General features: G+C 39.1%; 1 protein-coding gene across 1 annotated transcript; it reads left to right on the top strand.

The window, feature by feature from the left end:
• Positions 1-44: 44 nt before the first annotated feature.
• Positions 45-20840, top strand: LACTB (lactamase beta). Its single transcript, XM_067534751.1, has 6 exons — positions 45-380; positions 1528-1594; positions 3386-3576; positions 3941-4298; positions 6689-6854; positions 18699-20840. The coding sequence occupies exons 1-6, from the start codon at positions 135-137 to the stop codon at positions 19228-19230; spliced, it is 1560 nt and encodes a 519-aa protein (XP_067390852.1). The 5' UTR covers positions 45-134; the 3' UTR covers positions 19231-20840.
• Positions 20841-22353: the final 1513 nt, after the last annotated feature.

The raw sequence follows: 22353 nt of genomic DNA, 5'->3' as shown, positions 1-22353 counted from the left end.
CACTCGATGCGCTCGGGGCTCCGCCGGCCGAGCTAGCTCTCGGGAGCGGCTGCTCCTGCCTGGCGGGGGTTGCTGCTGGCGACCCGGCGCTCTTCCCTGTCCTAGCGGTGGCCGGGCCGGGCCGAGCGGGAGCCATGCACTGCCTGGCGCGGGCCTTGCGCCGAGTCTCCGGTCCCGGCCGGCGTTGGGGGCAGCCTCAGAAGCGGCTGCAGCGCCTGGGGAGCGGCCCGTGCCCTGCCCCGGGAGCCGCTGCCTGGGGCTGGGGGCTCTGGCTGGGCCTTGCGCTGGGGCTGAAGGAGGCGGGAGAGGAGAAGCCGCCGCCCCCCAGGGGCTTATCCCGGGCCATCGAGAGCAGCAGGGACCTGCTGCAGAGGGTTAAGGTGCCGCCTGGGTCTCCGTGTGGGGGCGGGGCGGGGGTGCCCAGGGCCTCGTCTCGCTGTCCCGCAGCTGTAGGTGCCCCGGTGCTAGGCGCTGCGCAAAATAAGTCGTAAGAAAGCGGCAGGGCTTCGATGCGCAGACCGAGGGAGGCTGGCGCCCGGCGCCGTTACTCAGCTGGTGGGAAGTCGGGGGTCGCTTGCAGGGGAAGACATTGGCCATAAATGTGGTTTTGTCCCTTAAACTGCTTGGCTGGCTCACGTGCTGCTGGGTGGCTGGTGTGTGTGCGCGAGCCAGCCGGGCTTTGAGCACGGGCAGCGCTGTTACCGCCTGTGTAAGATGGGGAGGAGGAGAGCAGAGAAGGGAACCCCCTGCCCCAGCCAGCCACTCTTACCAGTGCGCCGCCCTGACTAGTGCCGTGTCTCTCCAGCCCAGGGAACGTGGCCTTACTTTTCTTCTGTGCACTCGTGTTGTTATTTGGGGTCTAGCCCCACCAGTATTTCACAGCAAAGCACTGAATGTCCTCATTGCTTGTATGTAAGGGCTGTCAGAAGGGTCTGCAAGCTGTTTCAGTTTCTGAATTCTTCCTTGTTCTTTCTCATTTACTGTCAGGAAGTTAAAGGGGCTAATTAAACCAGCGCAGGCCTGACATACACTAGTGATAGTAGTAATCTTCAGTAGTGAGTGCGTGTGAACTCAAGGGACTATTTTAAGGATTGGAGGAGGGCACGGAGCCAGTGTACTACATGTACTACATACATTTTCTTTTGAAAATTTGGAACGAAGCTTCAGTGTATAGTTTAAATCAGAGCATCCCAGGTTCACTAAAATGATCTGCATTGACTATGGTGATACCACTTACATATTGCATCTTAATTTGAAAATGTTGTGTTCCCTCTCTAAAATCTTTAGTTTGTACTGAATTAGTCTTTACTTCACTGGACTCTCCTTGTAGCTGTCCACAACCTTGACAGCTATCTGCAGCTTTTCAAAGAGAATTTGTACAAATTCAGCCCAGCTGTTGTTTAAACAAAATAATTTCAATAATCATGTACTTACTGGGAGTACTGCTTCTGCTTTTATGGGAATTGGGAGAATGTTTGAATTCTGAGGGAGCAGAATTCTTAAATGACTGGGATTTTTTTGTGACAGGATGAAGTGGGAGCCCCAGGCATAGTAATTGGCGTTTCTGTAGATGGAAAGGAAGTATGGTCAGAAGGTTGGTATAGAGGAATATAACTCAGTTGTTCTGCATGTTAACATTTCAGTTGGGTTACAAGTCTTAAGTAATTATTGTTCTTCAACTTGTGCCAGGTGCTGTCCATTACCTTCATAATCATAAAAGTATTATAAAATCTGCCCTCAAAACTATAGAAAAAAACAAATAACAACCCTTTCTGGCCTTAAAATCTATAAAATAAAGGAGGGTCCAAGTAAAGGGAAAAAGAAAGTATATCTGTAGAAGATAGTAGTAGTTATAATTGAAACATCCTTTTGGGCTATTGTTGATAAGTGTGGAGGAAGAGGCCAAAACCACTACTAGGAGGTGAACAAGTTCCATGCTCTGGAGGTATCACAGTATGTGCACAATTGAATGGTGATCTGAAATGGGATAGGGAGATTCCTAAAAGGTAGGTGGTGTCAAAACAAATGCCTCCACAGGGCTGAGGAGAGCACCAATATCTTAAAATGAAGTCATGAGGCTGAAGGGAAAAACATGGAAAATAACAAAATCTGTTGTCTTCTGTAAAAATTGTGCCCAATTTACTTTCCTGCCAATCTGATCATAGTGAGTTGAGACTTGAATGTGCTACTTCTACATACAGTTGAATGGGGAGGGGTGTAGCAGCTTCTCTCCGCAGCACAACAGGAGCATCTGGGTTTCAGCTTTCTTTAGAGAAGAAGCCTTGGCAATATAGACTAGTCAATCTGATTTCTCCCTTTCCTTGTATTTTTGCAAGTTTTTCTGCTTTATGAGAATCTTATCACTAGACTGCAGCATGTTAGGGGCCTGTGTTCCACTTGTATACCTAGACACGTACGGCTAATAAAACTGGCGTTTGGAAGTGTTCTGTATCTTAGATCAGAAATAAACCAATAGTGCACTGCAACATTCCATATTCAGCTTAAACAGTGTAGTGCAGATTGAAGTATAACCCTCAGAACTTATCACTGTGGAATTGCAGAGAGTTATGCAGTGGTTCTAAGATGTAGAACAAACATACTGGATAGAGACTACTGAATTTTCTTCATTTCTGATGGAAGCCCTTTTTAAGTCTTATGTCTGAAGAGGTTAAAATAGTATATTAAACCCCTTTGTAGTTAAGCTTTATGAAATGAGTTACATGCTGTAAGGTTGTGTGTAAATTTCCTGTTTTTAACTGATCTTATTTTCTTTGTGTAGAAGTTAAATTATATTTTGAAAAGAGTAATTCCCAGTAGCTCTTTCAAAGAATTAAGATACGGATTTATGAATGTGGGGCAGTTAACTTGATTGACAGTGTAAGTTACAGTTTCTGAGGGTTTTTTCCACAGAATGTTTGCCTTTAGTGCAGTGTAGTTGTAGCCTTGTGAGTTCCAGGATATTAGACAAGATGGGTGAAGTAATCATATCTTTTATTGGACCAACTTCTTTGGGTGAGAGAGACAAGCTTGTCTGGCCTGAAGGATTTTGGCTTAATTTTTCACTAAGCTAAATTAGTCTTAAATTTTAGATTGTCACTGGTCAGAGTGATTCAAAGGGGTAATGTACGATGTTATTTTCAAAAACACTCTTCAAGGGCCTAACTCTGCTCCCATTGAAATCACTGTCATTGATGTCAGTAGGAGTGGAGTTAGGCCAACAATGAGCACTTTTGAAAATCGCACCCTTTATGCCCTTGTTTTACTTAAACAAAAAATGTTCTGGGGAATTCTGGTAAACTTTTAAAGTTTGTGAACATTGCAAAATCTCAAAGAATTCTCTCTCTGTGTAAACCTGCTAACAGTGACCTTTTTAATCCTCCTAAAGGTCTGGGTTATGCCGATGTAGAGAATCGTGTAATCTGTAAACCTGAGACAATCATGCGAATTGCTAGTATTAGCAAGTGTCTTACCACGATGGCTGTTGCTAAACTGTGGGAAGAAGGAAAACTGGATTTAGATGTTCCAGTGCAGAAATATGTTCCTGAGTTTCCAGAAAAAATATATGAAGGTGAAAAGGTAATTGGACAGTTTGTTTTGTAACCATTGTTGGTTGTCTGAGTTTCATGTCTGTCCCATACCTTCCCCACCCACCTACATGCTTCAGGAGCACACAGTTATATCTGCACCACACATATGTTAAAAGTAGGGGCAGGAAGCAATGCATGCTGGTGGAAAAAAGGATGTTGGAAATTTTGGCCCTTCAGACTAATATTTTAGTATTTTTTTCTAATGGCTTTACAGTAGAAAGAATGGCTAGGAATTCTTATTTCTCTATTTTTTTCTTAACGTAACAAATATATAAATTATAGAAATAAAAATTCACTTTCTATAGTATCTTTCATTAAGCAGGCATAGACTTAATGTTCTTCTTTTAAACTAGGTCACCATAACTACAAGATTGTTAGTTTCACATTTAAGTGGAATTCGCCACTATGAGAAAGATATTACAAAAGTAAAGGAAGACAAGGAAAAGGCGAACAAAGCCCTTAAACTAACACGAGATGTAAAAAAATCTAACCAGGAGAAGGAACTGAAAGAAAAAGAAGATAAAGACACTGAAAAAAATGACTTTGCTAAAGCTAAGTCAGAACAGAATGGTGAAGCCAAAGGCCGAAATTTAAAACCTGTCAAGAGAACAAAGGAATTTGAACATGAAGAGTATTATTTGAAAGAAAAGTTTGAAAATGTGATTGATTCACTAAAAATATTTAAAAATGATCCTTTATTCTTTAAACCAGGTGAGTTTCTATTCCTCTTGATCAAAAGTTAATATTTTTTTCTTTAAGTTCTAGATTTTCAGTATACTTCAGATTGTAGTTTGTCTAACACATTATGTGGGATTGACACTTTACTGTGATTAAACCAGAATATTCATTTTTCTGTTACCCAATGAGAGCCTCACAAGGGAGTGTTCAAGCCACACTGTTCTAACTACCTGTTCACCTCAAATATACTCTGCAAAAGATTTTTTAAAAAATTGGGAAACTTATTGAATATAGTTACACTGGTGCCACCACATAGTGTGGATGCAGTTATATCGTAAACATACTTATATCAGTGTAGCTTATTTTCATAGTTACAGAAATAAATTATATTGATCATAAGCACGTCTTCTACCAGTATAACTGCATCCACACTAGGAATTGCACAGATTTAATTATCAATTTGTAAACTGATATAAACAGGTAGAAAAACTGTGTATACAAGCCCTATGAGGGAATATAAAGAGTCCTGGAGAGTGGTTTCTTTCAAAAAAGTTCCATTATAATACAGCATATGCTGCAAAATTTGCTTGTTGAATTACAAATTTAAGTGTATCGTAAATTTGTTAGCCATCGCACTGTAACACACACACATCTATGGCCTTTTATTAAATTTCAGCATGGAGACCTTGTAAGATCAGTCAAATTAATCTTTTCCCATAAGTCTTTCTTTTTTCTTAACCAAAGTTTTCTTTATGACCCTCATGCCTCTTCTCCCTACAAGAGCATCAGTTTTTTAGGGTATGTAAGCAATCAAACAAGTTATTTAAACAGTGGATCAAGAACTGGTTAAGAAACAGAAAACAAGGAAGATTAAATAGTCAGTTTTCAGTATTGCAAAAGGTTAACCACAGGGTGCCTCAAGGATTCCTACTAGATTTTGTGGTGTTTATTACATTTATTAAATGATCTGGACATGGGGGTTGAGTCATGAAGTAGCAAAATCTGAAGATAACAAAGTTACTTAGGTTAGTCAAGACCAGAGAGGACAGTGAGAAACTTCAAATAAGCTAGGTGAACAGGCAACATGATGGCAAATGAAATTCAGTGATGATTAATTTTCTCACTCAAATGCACATTGTGCATTTAACTACTCATGCAACTTACAGTTAATTTAGAACCCTATATCAATTCAAGAAAGGAACCTGGGCAGTGTAGACTGTGCTTTGAAAACCTTTGTTCAATGTGCAGCTGCAGTCAAAAAGGCAAACAAAATATTAGGTTGCATAAGGAAAGGGCTGGTGAAATATTATATGCCTTTATGTAAACCAGTGGTGTGGCCTCATCTGGAATACTTTGTGCAGTGCTGGTCACCTCATCTCAAAAAGGATATTGCAGAACTAGAAGGGTTCAGAGAAGAGCAATAAGAATGAAAAAGGGTGTGGAAAAACTCATATTAAATGAGATTGAAAAGATTTGGATTGTTTATCTTAGAAAGGAGCTGAAGAAGAGAGGACATAAGTATACACAACAACAAACAATACAGGGAGGGTAGATTGGAAACTGCCCATCTCATAACACAAGGAAAAGAGGACACTGAATGAAATTTAAATAGTGGGAAATTCAAAACAGAAGGAAATACTTTTTAACACAATGTGTAATTAGAATGTGGAATTCATTGCCACAGTTCTTGAGGCCAAGAATTTACCCAGTTCTTTTTCCATTTTGCTATTTATATGGATAACAAGAATATCCAGAGTTATCATTAATCTTGTGGAAAGATTATTAAGCCTCATGCTCTCAGGGCTTGGTTGGTCTCTAACAGTTAGAGATCAGAAGGAGACCTATAGTAGAGTAACAGGACCTCTGTCTGATCCACTACAGCAATTCTTATGGTTATGTTCTGGGTCTGTCTTTATTTGTTTTTTGTTTTTTTCAGTTTTAATATGGAGTAAATATCAGTATCCTGCATGGCTTTTAGTTGCATTTACTTTGTTTTTACCCTTAAAGTTTTATCCATCACTGTTACATACTTACTTATTAGTTTGTCTTCCGGTGAGTATGGGTATTTGAATAGAAGCTATTAAAAAGAGCAAAGAAAATGCAGGTCTTCCCAATCACACATGAGTAGAATTCAGCTGATGCTATATTTCTCTGTAGAGTTAACATAGAAAAGAGAAAAATAATTTTTAATCCTATGTTTCCAGTTACTGTGGAAAAATCAATACTAATGTACTGGGATGGCATATGATGCACTGGGAATAAGTATGTTGCATGACACTTTTGACAGAATTACACATACTCCCTGTGTAAAAAATGTATTTGTTGAATAGGAAACTTTGTAGGAGAGATCTCAGAAGGAAACATTAAACGTTTACTTAAAGCAATATGTAAATAACCTGTCCCTCTCTTTCCATTTTTTCAAGGTAGCCAGTTTTTGTATTCGACTTACGGCTTTACCCTTCTGAGTGCTGTGGTGGAGAGAGCTTCAGGATGTAAATTTACAGACTATATGCTGAAAATGTTTCGTGACTTGGATATGCTGGCAACTGTCCTGGATGACAATGAATCGATGATCTACAATAGAGCAAGGTAAATGAGAATGAAATTGTATCCTATATTCCTATGCTGGCTACTGATTGCTCATGTTCTTCTCTGTACCAGCAAAGGTAAATTGATGTGTGTTAAAAGCTATTTTAAAGATTAAATGCTTTGTAAAAAAAACTCTTAATTATATGGCTGAAATAATGGTATTATATTGATTCCATGAGTTAAAATCTATTTTCAAGCCCTAATGTTAAGGATTGAACATACTTGTTTCATATTGTGAGAGCATATATTTTAAGAAGGGAAAGGTAGTAATTCTGAAGTTCACATTTGTATAGTTCAGTTGCAAATAAAAGGGTGAAAAAGTGAAGGGCAAATAAGGATATAATAACCTCCAAAATACTGATATAGTTATTTCTATAATAATAATAGAAACAATAAAACTTTGTTATACTGGAGACAGTTGCATCAATTCTTTAATTGTTCATTTTAATTGCTCTCCAAAAAGTATATAATATCAGATTTCTTGAATCCAGGCTTATTTAGTTTATTTTAAATATTCTTTAATCTGACTGTCACTTCAACCTACGTATCAGAAAGAATGACTTCAAGTTCTTTGTCTGACTTCAATTATTTGCATTGAGGCGAATACATCTATGGAACCTGAACACCAGTTATAATGAAAGTAATTTTAATGGATTTTGAGTATAGAAGGAAATTTATGGTTGATAAAACACTGATGGACTTAAAGTATAGTGTCTGAATTCATGAAATCTTTAAGCAATACTGCAATCAAACTGCAAAAAACAAACAAACAAACAAACAAAAAAAAACCAAACTGAGCTGGTTTAATTATAAAGTATGTAGACCCCACAATGTGTTTCTATAATTACCTCCAAAGTATTTAATGGAACAGTAATAGTATAATCTTCCTAAAATATTCATTCCAGTTATTTATAAATTAGACTCTTTAAATATCAATGACAGCTCCAGAACACTTACAAATATCTGTGTCTAAAAGAACCTTTTAATAGTTTGCCATTTTGGCAGCTTTTAAGAACTTTAAGGAGGAATTTGTGTAACAGTTATGAGTGTTCATATTCAAAGGGTTAGAGTTGTTCTTGCTGTTTCCTACCCAGTCTTATTTTACTGAGTTACCTAGCCTCAAAAATTATCCATAAACTCTGAACTTGAGGTTTGTTGACTCAGCTGTTAAGTTTTGGCACAGGAAGGGAATTTTAACTGAATCGCATAAACAGATTATGGAAAAACCTCATGGGGATCCGAGTTTGATATGTAGCTTTCAGATTTCCTGTGTTGGAAAAATACTTTGTGTTCTTAATGGAGAAATGGTTATCTAAGTTAACGTCTTTGTTAATTTTAAAGCAATGAAAATAGTACTCTATGTAATTCAAGTTCAAGATTTATAAAAGTTTATTATATTCATTCTTATATTCAAATGTGTATAAATTTAAATTTATCAAGGGCAAGTCATGCCTGACCAACCTGATTGCTTTCTGTGATGAGATAACTGGCTCTGTGGATGTGGAGAAAGCGGTGGATGTGCTATACCTTGATTTTAGCAAAGCTTTTGATAAGATTAAAGAAGTATGGGTTGGATGAATGGATTATAAGGTGGATAGAAAGCTGGCTAGATCATCGGGCTCAACAGGTAGCGATCAATGCTCGATGTCTAGTTGGCAGCCTGTAACAAGCGGAGTGCTTCAGGATTCAGTTGTGGGGCCGGTTTTGTTCATCATCTTCATTAATTATCTGGATGATGGGGTAGATTGCACCCTCAGCAAGTTCGCACATGACACTAAACTGGGGGGAGTGGTAGCTATGCTGGAGGGTAGGGATAGGATACAGAGTGACCTAGACAAATTGGAGGATTGAGCCAGAAGAAATCTGATGAGGTTCAACAAGGACAAGTACAGAGTCCTGCACTTAGGACGGAAGAATCCCATTCACTGCTACAGACTGGGGGACTAGCTGGCTAAGCAGCAATTCTGCAGAAAAGGACTTGATGGTCATGGGGGTTACAGTGGATATTAGTCAACAGTGTGCCCTTGTTGCCAAGAATGCTAATGACATATTGGGCTGCATTAATAGGCTCACTGCCAGCAGATTGAGGGAAGTGATTATTCCCGTCTATTCGGCACTGCAGTGTGGAGTATTGTGTCCAGTTTTGAGCCCCCTGCTACAGGAAGAATGTGGACAAATTGGAGAGAGTCCATCGGAGGGGGACGAAAATGATTAGGGGGCCGGTGCACATGGCTTCTGAGGAGAGGCTGAAGGAACTGGGCTTATTTAGTCTGCAGAAGAGAAGAACGAAGGGAGATTTGATAGCAGCCTTCAGTTACCTGAGGGGGGGTTCCAGGGAGGATGGAGCTAGGCTGTTCTCAGTGGTGGTAGATGACAGAACAAGGAGCAATGGGCTCAAGTTGCAGTGGGGAAGGTCTAGGTTGGATATTAGGAAAAACTTTTTCACTAGAAGGGTGGTGAAGCACTGGAATGGGTTACCTAGGGAGGTGGTGGAATCTCCATTCTTATCGGTTTTTAAGGCCCTGTTTGACAAAAGCCTGACTGAGATATAGTTGGGGTTGGTCCTGCTTTGAGCAAGGGATTGGACTAGATGACTTCCTGAGGTCCCTTCCAACCCTAATCTTCTATTATTCTAAATGTATTACTGTGTTGGTGTTACTGCTTCAGATGTTAGTTATGAAAATTGGTCACACTGCAGGCCCAATTTATCTGTTCTTGGGAAACTCAATTATTTCTCTTGTATAAGTAACTTTCATCAGATCTCAAGGTGCCGCAAAATATAAAGCAAGTCCTCATAAAAGATGTGCTTGACTAAGTTTTAGTGCAGTAATTGCAAATAGCAGCTGCTCACTAAGTTTCAGTTAATCATGAATGTTGTCATAATGGACTGATCTTGCCAGTTGCTGAGCATGGTGCAACTCCAGTGGAACACATTAGGAGTTGGAGGTTACTTAGCAACTGGCAAGATCAGGCCTTTAGTTTGAGTATATTTTTTGGAGCTGCTAGGGATGAGACTTCAGTTTTTGAGTTGACCAAATATAAGGTAACACTAGTATTGTGGGGAGGGTTTGGTGAATGCAAGCCAACCATCTCCTCCTTTCTACTCCTGCTAATCTTGTATCCAGTTTCAGATCTGTTCAATACCACTCCAACTGTATTCAAAAGTGAAACCAGGGCTTTTCCAATCTCTTTATTCCACTAACCTCTTTATAAGAGAGAGTCCCTCCCCTCAGTAATGTAGCTCCCTTCTCAATACCCAAGGCCTTGTTGTTATTGGTTCTCAAAATATTTCATTCTGTAGACCACTAAAAAGGGTTTGCAGGGTAAAGTAGAACTACTACTAAGCTAGACAAAAACACAGAGGCCTTAACATACCCATGTAATATAATGGAAATACTAGGCAACTTACAAGCCTCTATCTTTACTTAGAGGCTAGTTTTTTATGTCAAGAGGTGGGCTTCATTTTTCCATTTAAACTATGAAGAAGCAAGATTTACATTTGTTCCTTCTTGGCTGTGTTCCCAGGTTTGCTGGAAACTACTTCATCTCTACAACTATTTTCACTTCCAAGATACCACATTCAACTATTCAAAGTGAAAGTTAATTAATTAGAAATGTCTTCCCAAACTTTTTTCCCTCTTTCTTTCTTTCAGTTGCACTTTCTCTTCCCTTTTTCATTTCATTTTAGTAACTTTATTATTTTATCGTAGTCTCATTTTCTAGTTCCTGTGTTTTCATAATCTTTTTCCTGGCTGTTTGATTACTTAAGTCTTTTTTCTAAAAGCATGAAAAGCACTGTTTTGAAAGTGATCTCACCAACTTGGTGAGCAGGCAAGATCAGCTCTGCTCTGACTTGTCATTCCATTATTTAGAAACCAAGACTATTTCACCGAGTACTGAAGCACAAGGCAGAGGTAATTAAAGTAAAAATGCTGAACTGTCAATATAATTTATCCACCCCCAATGAGCGGTGGTAGCTATGTGGCGGGAGAAGCTCTCCTGCTGACATATTGCTGTCCACACTGGTGCTCATGTTGGTGTAACTTATGTTGCTTGGGAGGTGGAATATTCACACCCCTGAGCGACATAAAATTTGCCGCCATAAGTGGTAGCATAGACATAGCCAAAATTAAGTCAACCTAGGTTACGTCAATGTACAGCCGCTGCAGTAAATAAACTTTGCATGTCCACACTATGCTCCTTGTGTTGCCACTGTGCATTCCCATTAGCAGCACTTGCATCGATGCAGAGAGCAGTGCCCCCTGGGTAAATAGGTATCCCACTGTGCAACTTGCCACCATCTAGCATGGAGGTGGCTATATAAGTCAGTGTGGTGGGTGAGCAGCAGCAATGTTTTAGTGTAGACGTTTACAGAGGTAGGTCGACATAAGCTACCTTGCATCAACCTAACTCTGTAGTGTACACCAGACCTGAAGAAGAGCTCTGTGTAGCTTGAAAGCTTATCTCTCTCACCAACAGAAAGTGGTCCAGAAAAAGATATATATTACCTCATGCACCTTGTCTCTCTAATTCCTGGGACCAACAAGGCTACAATACTGCATACATGGATCAAAGGAATACAGTTAGGCCCTTATATTTTATGCACCTTGTCTCACCTCCGTTTATGTACATCTCCATGTATACCTTCAGCGTTCAATGCATAGTCAAAAATAGTTTGGTGTATTTTCTTGTTTAACTGGTACACCCTCAGATAGCTGAATAGTTCTGCAGCTAGAAAGTCCAAATCTGTGTAGGGCCTCCATAAATGCTGGGAAACTGTTAAAAATATTAATTAAGGCCAAGGTTTAATTTTTGGATTCTGGAGAAAAATCCCCACTCTGTTAATTTTCTCTTAAGGTGCAGTATGCTAAGTTATAATAAGTGATCTCTGCTACATTAGTCATAGTTTAGAATGTTTAAAAATATATATTTTCAAAATGGGTCTAAAAGGGATCTTAAACTTCATAGCTTTGTTTTAATTGATTTTGTTCAATCCATAGATTCTGTATAGGCAGAATGATCACGACACCATTCCAACATATTCATGACTCATGTTTTGATATAAAGTTATGTCACTGCTTAAACTGTTCATTAATGAGATTATCAGATATACTCTTGCAGTGAGTGTTACAGGCAACAAATTATATTTCTATGAGCTAATGGTTATTATCATCATCCAAGTGTATTAGGTTGGACGAAAAAGCAAAATAAGAAAGTTCACAACTGTTATAATATTGCAGACTGCAGGTATTCATGAGTCAGGCCCCTGAAAACGATCAGATTTTAAAAAATAAATGTTGGGGTACTTTTTATTTGCCTTATCGATTTTTGGGGCTTTTAGGGTTTGTGTATTCAAGCTTTTCTCTGCAGCCGTGTGAGCTAGAATCTCTCTCTGTTTTTAAATGAAAGCTTTCTCATGTAATCATGATTTAAGGAGCTGAGGCTTTAAGAGAAGCACCAAATATAAGGCCAGCGACAAAATCATGAACTGGTAATGCCATTGTCTGTAATGTTAATGAAGGAACAAGTGCTTCAATATGTATAACTATGCATAAAGATGATAAATGAGACATCTCAGTTCTCTAAGGATAGGTGTGTGTTTTTGCAAAGGAGAAGGCTGGAGAGTTCTGTGAGTTTATATGGAGTTGAGTTCTTATGCTGTTGTGGAATTAGCTGCTAATTAATGTTTTTGTAAATTGTATGTTTTAAGCTTTTTTAACCTTTCATAAACTGAAATAAATATTATTTGGAGGAGAGGAGAATTGTAATTGGGGTATTCTGTTTGTTTGTCTCAGAGTCTATTTAATGATAGACAAAATTCAGGGCCCTGTGTTGAAATCATGCTTGAAAGCAAAACTGTAAAGCATAGTGGTATCTCTCAAACTATAAAACATTGCCACCGTGTGGCTGATTCCATGATGTTTATGATCTAATTCAGTATCATTGAAGTAAACCATTGAAAGTAATACTTATTTTTGGGAGGTAAGTATTATCACCATTGTAGATAGGGAAAGTTAGAGCAGTTAAGTGCCATTATAAATCAGTAAAAGCTGAGATCAGTTCTTAGATCGTTTCTTAGGTAGTTACCATACAACTCTCGTATATTCTGTAAAATAATCCAATCAAATATTTGAGTTATTTATTTTATTGAGACACAATCCAGCAGTGGCTTTTTTCTGTTATTGCTGATAGTTGATCTCAGTTTGCAGTTCTCAGTGGTGATTTCCAAAGTCATAGTCTAGTGACAGCTTTTGCAAGACACATGCATGTTTTGTTCAGTTGCCTTAGGAAGTGGTTCTGGAACACTTCCGGTTTATATATGGCCTACAGTTGGAATGAACAAAGTCCCATTACCTTTATAGGGTGGAACTAGAAGTCACAGGATGAAATGAAGAAAGGAGAAACATTCTGACAGTTACACTAAGTAAATAAACAAACCAGTTTATTCTTGTCTGAATATCAGTGACATCATAGCAGAATTTCCTTAAGTCTTCATGATCCAGCACTAACTTTGAGCACACAGCAGCTGACCTTCCAGTGATCTGCCACACACCATCCACCATCTCCTCACTGATTGTCTCTTACTATGATGACCCTCCACCATTCCTCCCTTCTTAACGTTGAGAAAAAAAGTTATTTCCATCTCTATACCTGCCATAATGTGACCAAAGTGCATAAGATTGTATGTTAATTTCCAACATCAGGGTCTGCTTCTAACATCGGCCATTCATCTTTTTTTTCCCTCCCATCTAGGAGATATACAAGAGTTTTTCCCAGCACTACATTTCAAAAGTTTTTATTTTCTTGTCAGCAGCATTAACTTCCCATGATTCATATCCATAAATCGCTATGGAAAAAATTAGGTTTTCACTAGTCACACCTTTGTACATTTCAAGATGCCAGTTTTTTTCCATACTTTCTTAAAGGAGGCAGTAGCTGAGCAAGCGATCCCTAGTTGTCTTCTGATTTCTTTGGAACAGCCTCGTTGGCTTGATATATATGATCCCAGTTGATTAAATTAATCTACAGCTTTCTCTTAGTCAAGATGTCTACTTGCACCCTGTTTTTCTTAGTCATCATGTCAGTGTACTTACATTTTGTTCTTGTTGAATTCAGGAATAGTCCATATTCCTCACTAACTGTTTTTACAGACTCTAACATTTGTTGCATTGCACCGGTGGTTGTATGAAAAGAGTATCTTGCCATCAACATATCTGAAGTTGGTTAAGAAATGTCTTTTGTAGTTTTAATTTTATGTTTGAGGCTAACAGCTGATGATCTGACCCACAGCCGACACTCAGTGTTGCTGTATCATTAAACAGTTGATTTGGTTCTTTGTCACCGTCAGGTGACCTCCACATGTACAAATATCTAGGATGTTGGGTGAAGATGGTTTTTTATAATGACCAGATGATTAGAGCAGCAGAATTCAGCTAAATGCTTTCCTTTCTCACTTTGTGAACTCAGACCATTGTTTCCCATTACTTCCTTGGGAACTTACAGCTCCCATTGTTCACATTTAAGTCCCCAGTTACAAGAGTGATATCTTTACTTGATGTTTTAATGAATGTCAAGTCATTCATGGAACTGATTAATCACATCGTCATCAGCTCCTGTTGTAGAGGAGTAAATCTGTTTTGTTTGAAAGATTGACTGGCTTTGCTCTAAGACAAATTTTAATGATTCTTTCACTGAGTGGATTATATCCAAGCTCACACTTGGATGTTTCCTTGGATGAGATTAATGCAACCCCATTTTTCTCTCATTTTCTTGGATCTGTGTATCCGTTGTCATGATATGGCCCTTACCCTTCCAACATAGCTTTGAGATTCCTCATATTTCTATCTTACATCTTTCCAATTCTTTGGTTACAATGGAGAGGCTCCCTTCATACATATGCTCATATTCTGTGTTCCTACTCTGATCATTCATTTACAAAGGTTCAGGTAATTCTTTTTCTTGGTGCAGACATCAGGCACTGTATTACCTAAAGAACTTGGTGCTTCACCATCATAACTACAGCCTGTACTCTTAGTGGCTGGAGCCTCCTCCCCAGGATTATTTATTGTGCCTTCTGGCCTTGGGGGGGGGGGGGGGGAGAGAGAGAGAGGGAGAGGGAGGTCTCACTGTCCAGTGTCATATGTGGATCGCTTTGGCTTTGTTCTGCAATAATACTTCTTGTGGGAGAAAGTACAGAAGGTGGTTTCCTGTTGCCTTTCCACTGGTTTGTGGCTACTGTTGGTTAAACCAGGTAAGATAGTTACATTAAGCTGTTGAATAGTATCCCAAGGGAACTGGTGGGAGCCTTATCACCTGAAACACTTAAAGTTAGACAAACGGCTAGTGAATGTTGTCTGAGGAGCAGTCCTGCATTGGATGTAACCTAATGATTCTGTCATATCTCTTATTTCTCTAAGGGACGTCTACACTACAAGCACTAGAAGGCATAGATGCAGCATTGCCACTACACCGCTCTAGAGCTGTGGTGTGGGCACTGCAGCAGTGGAAGAGGTTGTTTTGGGTTTTTTTGTCACTGTAGGAAATCCACCCCCTCAAGAAGTGGTAGCTTGGTCGATGGAAGAATTCTTTCATCAACCTAACAGTGTCTACACAGGGACATAGGTCAGCTTAACTATGTCTCTCATGGGTATACATTTTTTACATCCCTGACAGACGTAGCTCAGTCAACCTAAATTTTAGGTGTAGGTCATTTGTTTGATTGATCTTTAGTAGTATGCTTTGAATAGCCCTATAATGAGAGTGAAAAGCAGCAGCAAATTGAACAATTAAAAACTATACTTTGGGGGGGAGGGTTTCTCTCTTTCCGAAAATTCATGTCACAATGTCCTTTCCCACTGCTCTTTAGATTTGCAATACGTCTTTTTTACATGTAATTTAAAAAAAAAATTCTGCTGTAAAAAGTAACTTGGCAAAACCATATCATACAGCTTAAAAAAGTGTGTACCTGATCCTCTCTGCTGGTTCTGTGGTAGCATTAACATGACAAGAATTGTATGCAGTGTTGTAGCCATGTCAGTCCCAGGAAAAAGATATTACCTAACCCACTTTATCGATCACAAGATTGAACATACTGGAGTGTTACATCAGTCAGAACTGGCCCAGTACTATGGGGATAAACCTCGTGGACCTTAAAAAGAGAAGAAGCCAGATTTGAGTGTTCAGACAAGGTTTGAGTGTTCAGAGTGTTCATTCAACAACTGATCAGTGGGGACAGTCAGTACCTACTGCTAAAAATAAGGAGTTCTGTTCAATCCATTTGCACATAACCTGTAAATATCTCTATGGACACTTGTATTTCCCAAGGTGGCCACTGGACATTTTGGTCCATGCATTCTCATGGGTGAGTTCAGATTCTAGTCTCAGTCCTTGGGAACAGGTCACATTCAGCTCTGCTCCCACTTGCTCATTTTGGAGAATGTTTGATCAGCTTGTATAAGGTTGTCTGGTCTGTGGTCTGCAGGCAGGAAAATCTTGTGACACCCTCAAAAACTTTCTCAGCTCTTTGCTTTTCCCAGCACACTAGAATAGAGGTTCTCAAACTGGGGGGCAAGCCCCCTTGAGGGGGTGCGGAATGTATTTTGAGGGGGACATGAGAAACTTTAGGAAAAAACTTTACTGTGCACCTTTTACCCACTGCCATGAATAATTAGCCAAGCTGATCCCTCCAGCCAGCTCAGGTCTGCAGCTGGCACTGTACATTGGACTCGAGATGGTGCTGTGCCTTTGGATGGATTTCTGTTAAGCTTACATAGCATTATACAAAGTCGTTGCCATCTGTACTTTAATTAGTTTGCTACGACACGGTGTGCACATTTAATTGCAAGCATTGATCACCAGGGCTGTTTTGCTTGTGCTTTTATTACAGTGGATCGTGGATTCTGTTTCAGACAATGCCTTGATGCTTTTCATATTTAGTGAGAGTTGCATGTTGGTTTTTCTTTATCGGAATATGTAATTGTGTGGCAGGGAGGGGGCATAAACTACTCAAGACACAAAGAAGGGGGGGCACGATCAAATAAGTTTGAGAAGCACTGCACTAGAAAATGCCTGAGTAAAATTTACTCTCGAAGCTATTTCCGAAATTCCTGGTTGCTTCTATACCTTGGCTTTTACAGTACGCTTTAAGCTCTGTTTCAAGTTCTAGGTTTAAATTTTTATTATTTATTTGTATTGCAGGAGGACTTAGAGGCTAACTGAGAATGGTTTGTGCTTAGATACTCATTGCACATACATAGAGAGATGGTTCCTGTTTTAAAGAGCTTACAACCTAAATAGGTAAAACCGAAAAAGCATTAGGGAAAGGGATATAAAGTACATATGAACAGGGATGGTTTGCAAACATCATATTAGTTTCCTGCTTTTTTTGTGGGGGTGGGTAGTGAAGGGGTGTGGTTTCTTTAAATGTTTGTTTGAGGTTTTGTTAGATCAGTTAAATCTGAAATGCAAAGAAAGGGAGGGGAAATTGATAGGAAGGGGCTAAGGGGAGCATGAAAAGCAGATGGAGGGAGCCAGGTCTAGAAATTGCATGGGAGACATGGTGGAGGGTTGGAGCAAGCAACCAGTCAGCATCAGCACAAGGAGGAGCCCAAGCACCCTGCCGCCGAACACGGTCAAACGGCGGCAGGGCTTTGGCGGAGAGTATTGATCCCTTCACGGAGCTCGACCTATTTACCGAGTCCCACTCTGGCCAGGTACAGTGAGGTGAAGTGGTACTTTACCTGACTGTACCTGGCCAGAGTGGTACTCGGGGGAAAAAAAGGTTGAGAACCGCTGGTCTAGAGCGAAAACTGCAGCAAGGAGTCAGATGGACCTCCTCTGTGGCTGAATGCTAGTGCTGCAACTGCTTCTGTTTGCTGCTGGCTAACTCTCTCTGGCGGGTGCTGTTCAGGAGTTTCTTTTAATCTATAACTTTTTAACTTTCTGCAACGGCATTTACCATGCATTCACTCCCTGCTGCTGGAGACCCCGCTACCTTGGTATGACGTGCCCTAGGAAGTGGCTCTTCAAGGAAAAAAGGGCAATGAGATTGGACTGCCAATTGTTTAGAAGGGCGTCCCAGGGTCAGCTGCTGGCAAAACTAGTCAGATGTCCTCCTCTAACAGCTAGAAATGCTGGGACCAGCCAGAAGCCAATCAGGGATCAGCAAGCCAGATGATATGGGCTGGCTGCTATCAGATGGCAGTTCTAGCGGGAAGGAAGGATCTTCACTCTGCCTTAGTCCACAAAGCCAGGCTTGGTCAGGTGCTAATTCTGACTTCTCTTCTTTTTTAGGTTAGTGAGGCTTTTGATTTATTTTGTGGCATGTGAGGCCCAGCTAAGCCATCACGAGTCCAAAATATTAATTGGACTACTGCAATTATGCAAACTCACTTTGCAGAACACCACCAGGCTCAGGAAGGTCCATGACACACTTCTATCAGAGTTGCTAAACCTACGCATGGTACATTACGTTAGAAAAAAAGATTCAGCTCTATTTGGTCTGACTTGCTTTTGTGGATTTCAGACCCTGAAGATGATTGGAACTTAGGTTTTAGTCATTTTAAATGCATCCCTAAAGTGAATTTGTAGAATGTGGAGCATGCTGATTTTGAACAAAGTTTAGTACTTCTTGTCCTTTTTGTCTGTTGTGAAACACATGCTTATGGGGACAAGTACCTAGTTTGTGGCAATTCCAACTTATAATATTAGAATTGGATTCAATTGCACACTGCCTTAAGTGTGTGCTGTCTCATCACTGTTTGCTTTTATTATAACCTAGCAATTTAAAAGATTTTTTCCATTATGTTTATGGGTGACAACTAAAACTTTCTTGTTTAATTCGAGGTGTTATGTTTGCAACAAAAAAGGACGGCTTGTAAATGCACCCTACGTGGACAATTCCTACAAGTGGGCTGGTGGCGGCTTTCTTTCTTCAGTGGGTGACCTCCTGAAATTTGGAAATGCCTTGCTATACAGTTATCAAGTTGGACAGTTTAAAAACTGTGCGAACAAACTTCTTCCTGGCTACCTCAAACCAGACACTGTTACAATGATGTGGACCCCAGTGCCGAACACTGAGGTATCGTGGGACAAGGATGGTAAATATGCAATGGGTTGGGTTGTTGTGGAGAAGCAGCAAGAATATGGTTTTTGCAGACAGCAGCGACACTACATCTCCCATACTGGTGCAGCAGTGGGTGCAAGTAGTGTACTGCTTATTCTTCCTGAAGAGTTGGACTTTGAGGTTATAAACAGTGGGTTAGTGACACCACCCAGAGGAGTAGTTGTTAACATTATCTGTAATATGCAGTCAGTTTCCCTCAACAGCACTGCCTTAAAGATTGCAAAGGAATTTGATAAAGATAAATTAGCATGATACTTTGCTTAAAATACAGCCGTGAACGTCTGAATAATTGTACTATAGTACTGAAGTAAGAACAAATAAAAAAAAGAAAACGGTACCTGTGAGCTCCAAGATTGCTAGGAATACACATTTCTGAGAGAATGTATCCGATTGTAAAGAAATTAATCTATATGACTTCTTTAGGAGTGCTAGATTTTTGTGCATTTGGAAGTCTTCTCTCAGGGAAGTAGCCATATAGTTGCTAATTTATGGAAAAGAAAAAAAAAGTCATTCTAAGAGAACACATTTATTTTGCAAATCACCATTGTGGTAGCAGTATTTTTTCATATCAAGCCAAGATATTGACCAATCATGGTTAATATTTTTGTTGGCCGTTACCAAAAAAAGGGTGATATTTTTTGTGTTAGCAAATAGTTTCCTTAAATGTAGTAAAGCCAAGGAAAACTTGTATAGAATCAAATCATCAGAACATGCAAAACTGGCTTCCTTTATTGCTATGTCATATTTTTCACATTCATGCTGGCCAAAGTTGTGTTCACCAGTATTTTTGAACAGTCACTTTAAAAAGAGATTGTTTGTTTGTTTTTTAAAAAACAAACTGAATTCAAAGTTTGTATTTGCCCAACCCCCCCCCCCCAAAACCTCCTGCTCAAATGAAACTGAAGTTGCTCTCAGGCTGAGGTTGACTGTACACTAGATTTAATCAGAAGCATGTTTTTTTAGCAGAGTTACAACTTTCAAGTTCCAGTTCCAAATTAGAAAAGGATGAAGCTAGAATGGTGAGTTAAGTTGGTCTCCCATCTTTTAGAGGGATGCTTTTCTATTCTGACCGGGCACAAAATAAAATGCATGAATCTGAGCTGCTGGCCCAGTAGTATTCCTTCATGCTTTTGCATTGGATCAGAATTCAAATATTCTGTATGATGAGCAAAATCATAAAAGAATACTTTTGAAGTCAATATCAAAATTCCCATTGACTTCAAGAGAAGCAAGATGATCATACCCAAAGTCTCTCTCACTTACCAATTCAGAAGATGTGCTGTGCAGACAGCTCTGCTCAACAGTAATCCCCTCTGGATGACCAAGAAATGATGCTTAGAGCTTTCCAAAGGAAGTCTTATATCTTTGTTGTAGAGGCACAAGGATTACTGAATGAGGGATCTGCACTTAAGGGTGCTCCATAATGGCTGTGAAAGTTCTCTTCTCTCCCTCTTTCCAGAGCAACACTAAAGAAAATTAGCTAAATGAGCTCTGCTTAGCATTTAGTCATACCTTTTACTTAAAAATAATAGACATTCTTCCAGAGTCTCCTTTGTTGTCCATCTAGTTTTGCCTTGACATCTTCAGTATAGGCAATTATGTTCCTCTTTTGAGCAGATTATTCTGTTGTCTAATTAAAACTGTTTTATAAAAGGCTTTCTACTACTTGATTTTTTCTTAATTTTAAACAATTTTGGTTATATCTCCTCCCAGAAAATCTTGTCTAAAATTCCTAGAAAATTTTGTGGACTTGGACATACTTCATGTGTCTCCATACCACCTTTTTCTGTTGTTTTTACATGATCATTATTTCTTAATCCAAACTTTTTTACTGTAGATGTGTCGAGCTTTTAGTTGATTTCCCTACAAATTTAACATTTACACGTTTAGCCCAGATTGATCCGTTTCTTGTTGGTGTGCAAGAACTGCTTAAATAATCTATTAATTTTGTTTCTTTCATGAGCATTTTTTGGTTAAATTTGTCACCTGGAAAACAATTTTTTGATATTCTTTTTGAGTGGCCATGACTTCTTTGTTCAGTGATAAGGCTCTTGTGTGCCCTCTATTTAAAAAAAAAAAAAAATAGGAATTTTACAAGAACTGTAAAATGTTTTATCAATTAATATTCACACTTACTGAAGTTAGTCAATGAAGGGATGGTACAACAAGCATATGATTTAAATACATATGACTGTATGGGTAATGTGGAGTTGAGGCATCATCCATGTTCCTTTTGTTCTAATGTGATTTATTTAGAGATGGTAAAGTGTCCACAAGCTCAAAAGCAATTGGCAGAAGATGATCATGGTGAAGATTTTACTATAATAATAGTAGATCTTCTGTATTCTCTATAAATTCTGACTACAAGGTAATAATCAATCAATCTAGATTTTGGAATGTATGGAGTAGAAAATGAAAGTTGACTACGTTAATCTATTCATAGTTCAAGTTGTGGGTTTTGGGGGGGGGGGGGTTTTGTTTTGTTTTTACATTTATAGTATGGTCTTAATCCATTTATTCTAGCAAACATTTAATGGATTTTGATTAAGCTGTACCTGTAATCAACCCAGAATACTCTTCTAATATTAATGGTGAGTTAAAGACATTTTTAAAGTACATTTTTTTCTTACTGTATACCATGTGCAGAGCTTCAGTTTGGCATATCAAAAAAAAAAAAAAGAGGCAGCACTTTGACTATTAGTGGAATGCTCCCCCACACTTATAGTTAGCTGATCACAATGCTACCGCTGCAGTTGATATTGCAGTTTGGCTAGCATTCTCATAGCCTCTGCATTTCCGTACTTCACTGGTGATGGACTTCTTCATGAGAGAGCCAACATTCCTCCACATTGCAATGCACATCTCCACCCCTACATTATATCTGGTTTTGGGCATGAGCATGCCTCCATCCTCAGTCAAAATATTAAACAAAAAAATTACTGTACTCCAAGAGGAACTTCTAACACTGATGCTGGTGCCACAGCACTGCTTCTGTACCTCAAGGGGTACGATGCTACAGGCAGTAGCTGAGTTGGTTTGCCTGCTACCACTCTTAGTCACCAAGACTTGACTTCTGCCATGTTGCTGCTTTCACATTTCTCCTATTTTATAGTTTGTCTGAGATATGACAAACCAAGAAATGTATTTTGTGTGATAATTTAGCAGAATTGTCAGTGCTTTACTTTACATAGATTCCTAATTAAATGTAAAGTGCCTATCTAATGATTTCATGATTATAGTTATTTTATGCCTTAAACAATAACTCATTTTAATAAACTATTTGATTTGTGCTAAGTGAGTTTGCTTCATAATGCTTGTATGTTTTTTCTTGGCTAACCAAAACTGCATTTTTACATCAGTATTAAGTTGAGTCAG

Source organism: Emydura macquarii, unplaced genomic scaffold, assembly GCF_026122565.2.
Source record: "Emydura macquarii macquarii isolate MOO-44397 ecotype Brisbane River unplaced genomic scaffold, CSIRO-AGI_Emac_v2 contig_3451, whole genome shotgun sequence".
Taxonomy (NCBI): domain Eukaryota; kingdom Metazoa; phylum Chordata; order Testudines; family Chelidae; genus Emydura; species Emydura macquarii.
Note: the sequence above shows the minus strand (reverse complement) of the source record. Positions and strands in the feature narration are given on the sequence as shown.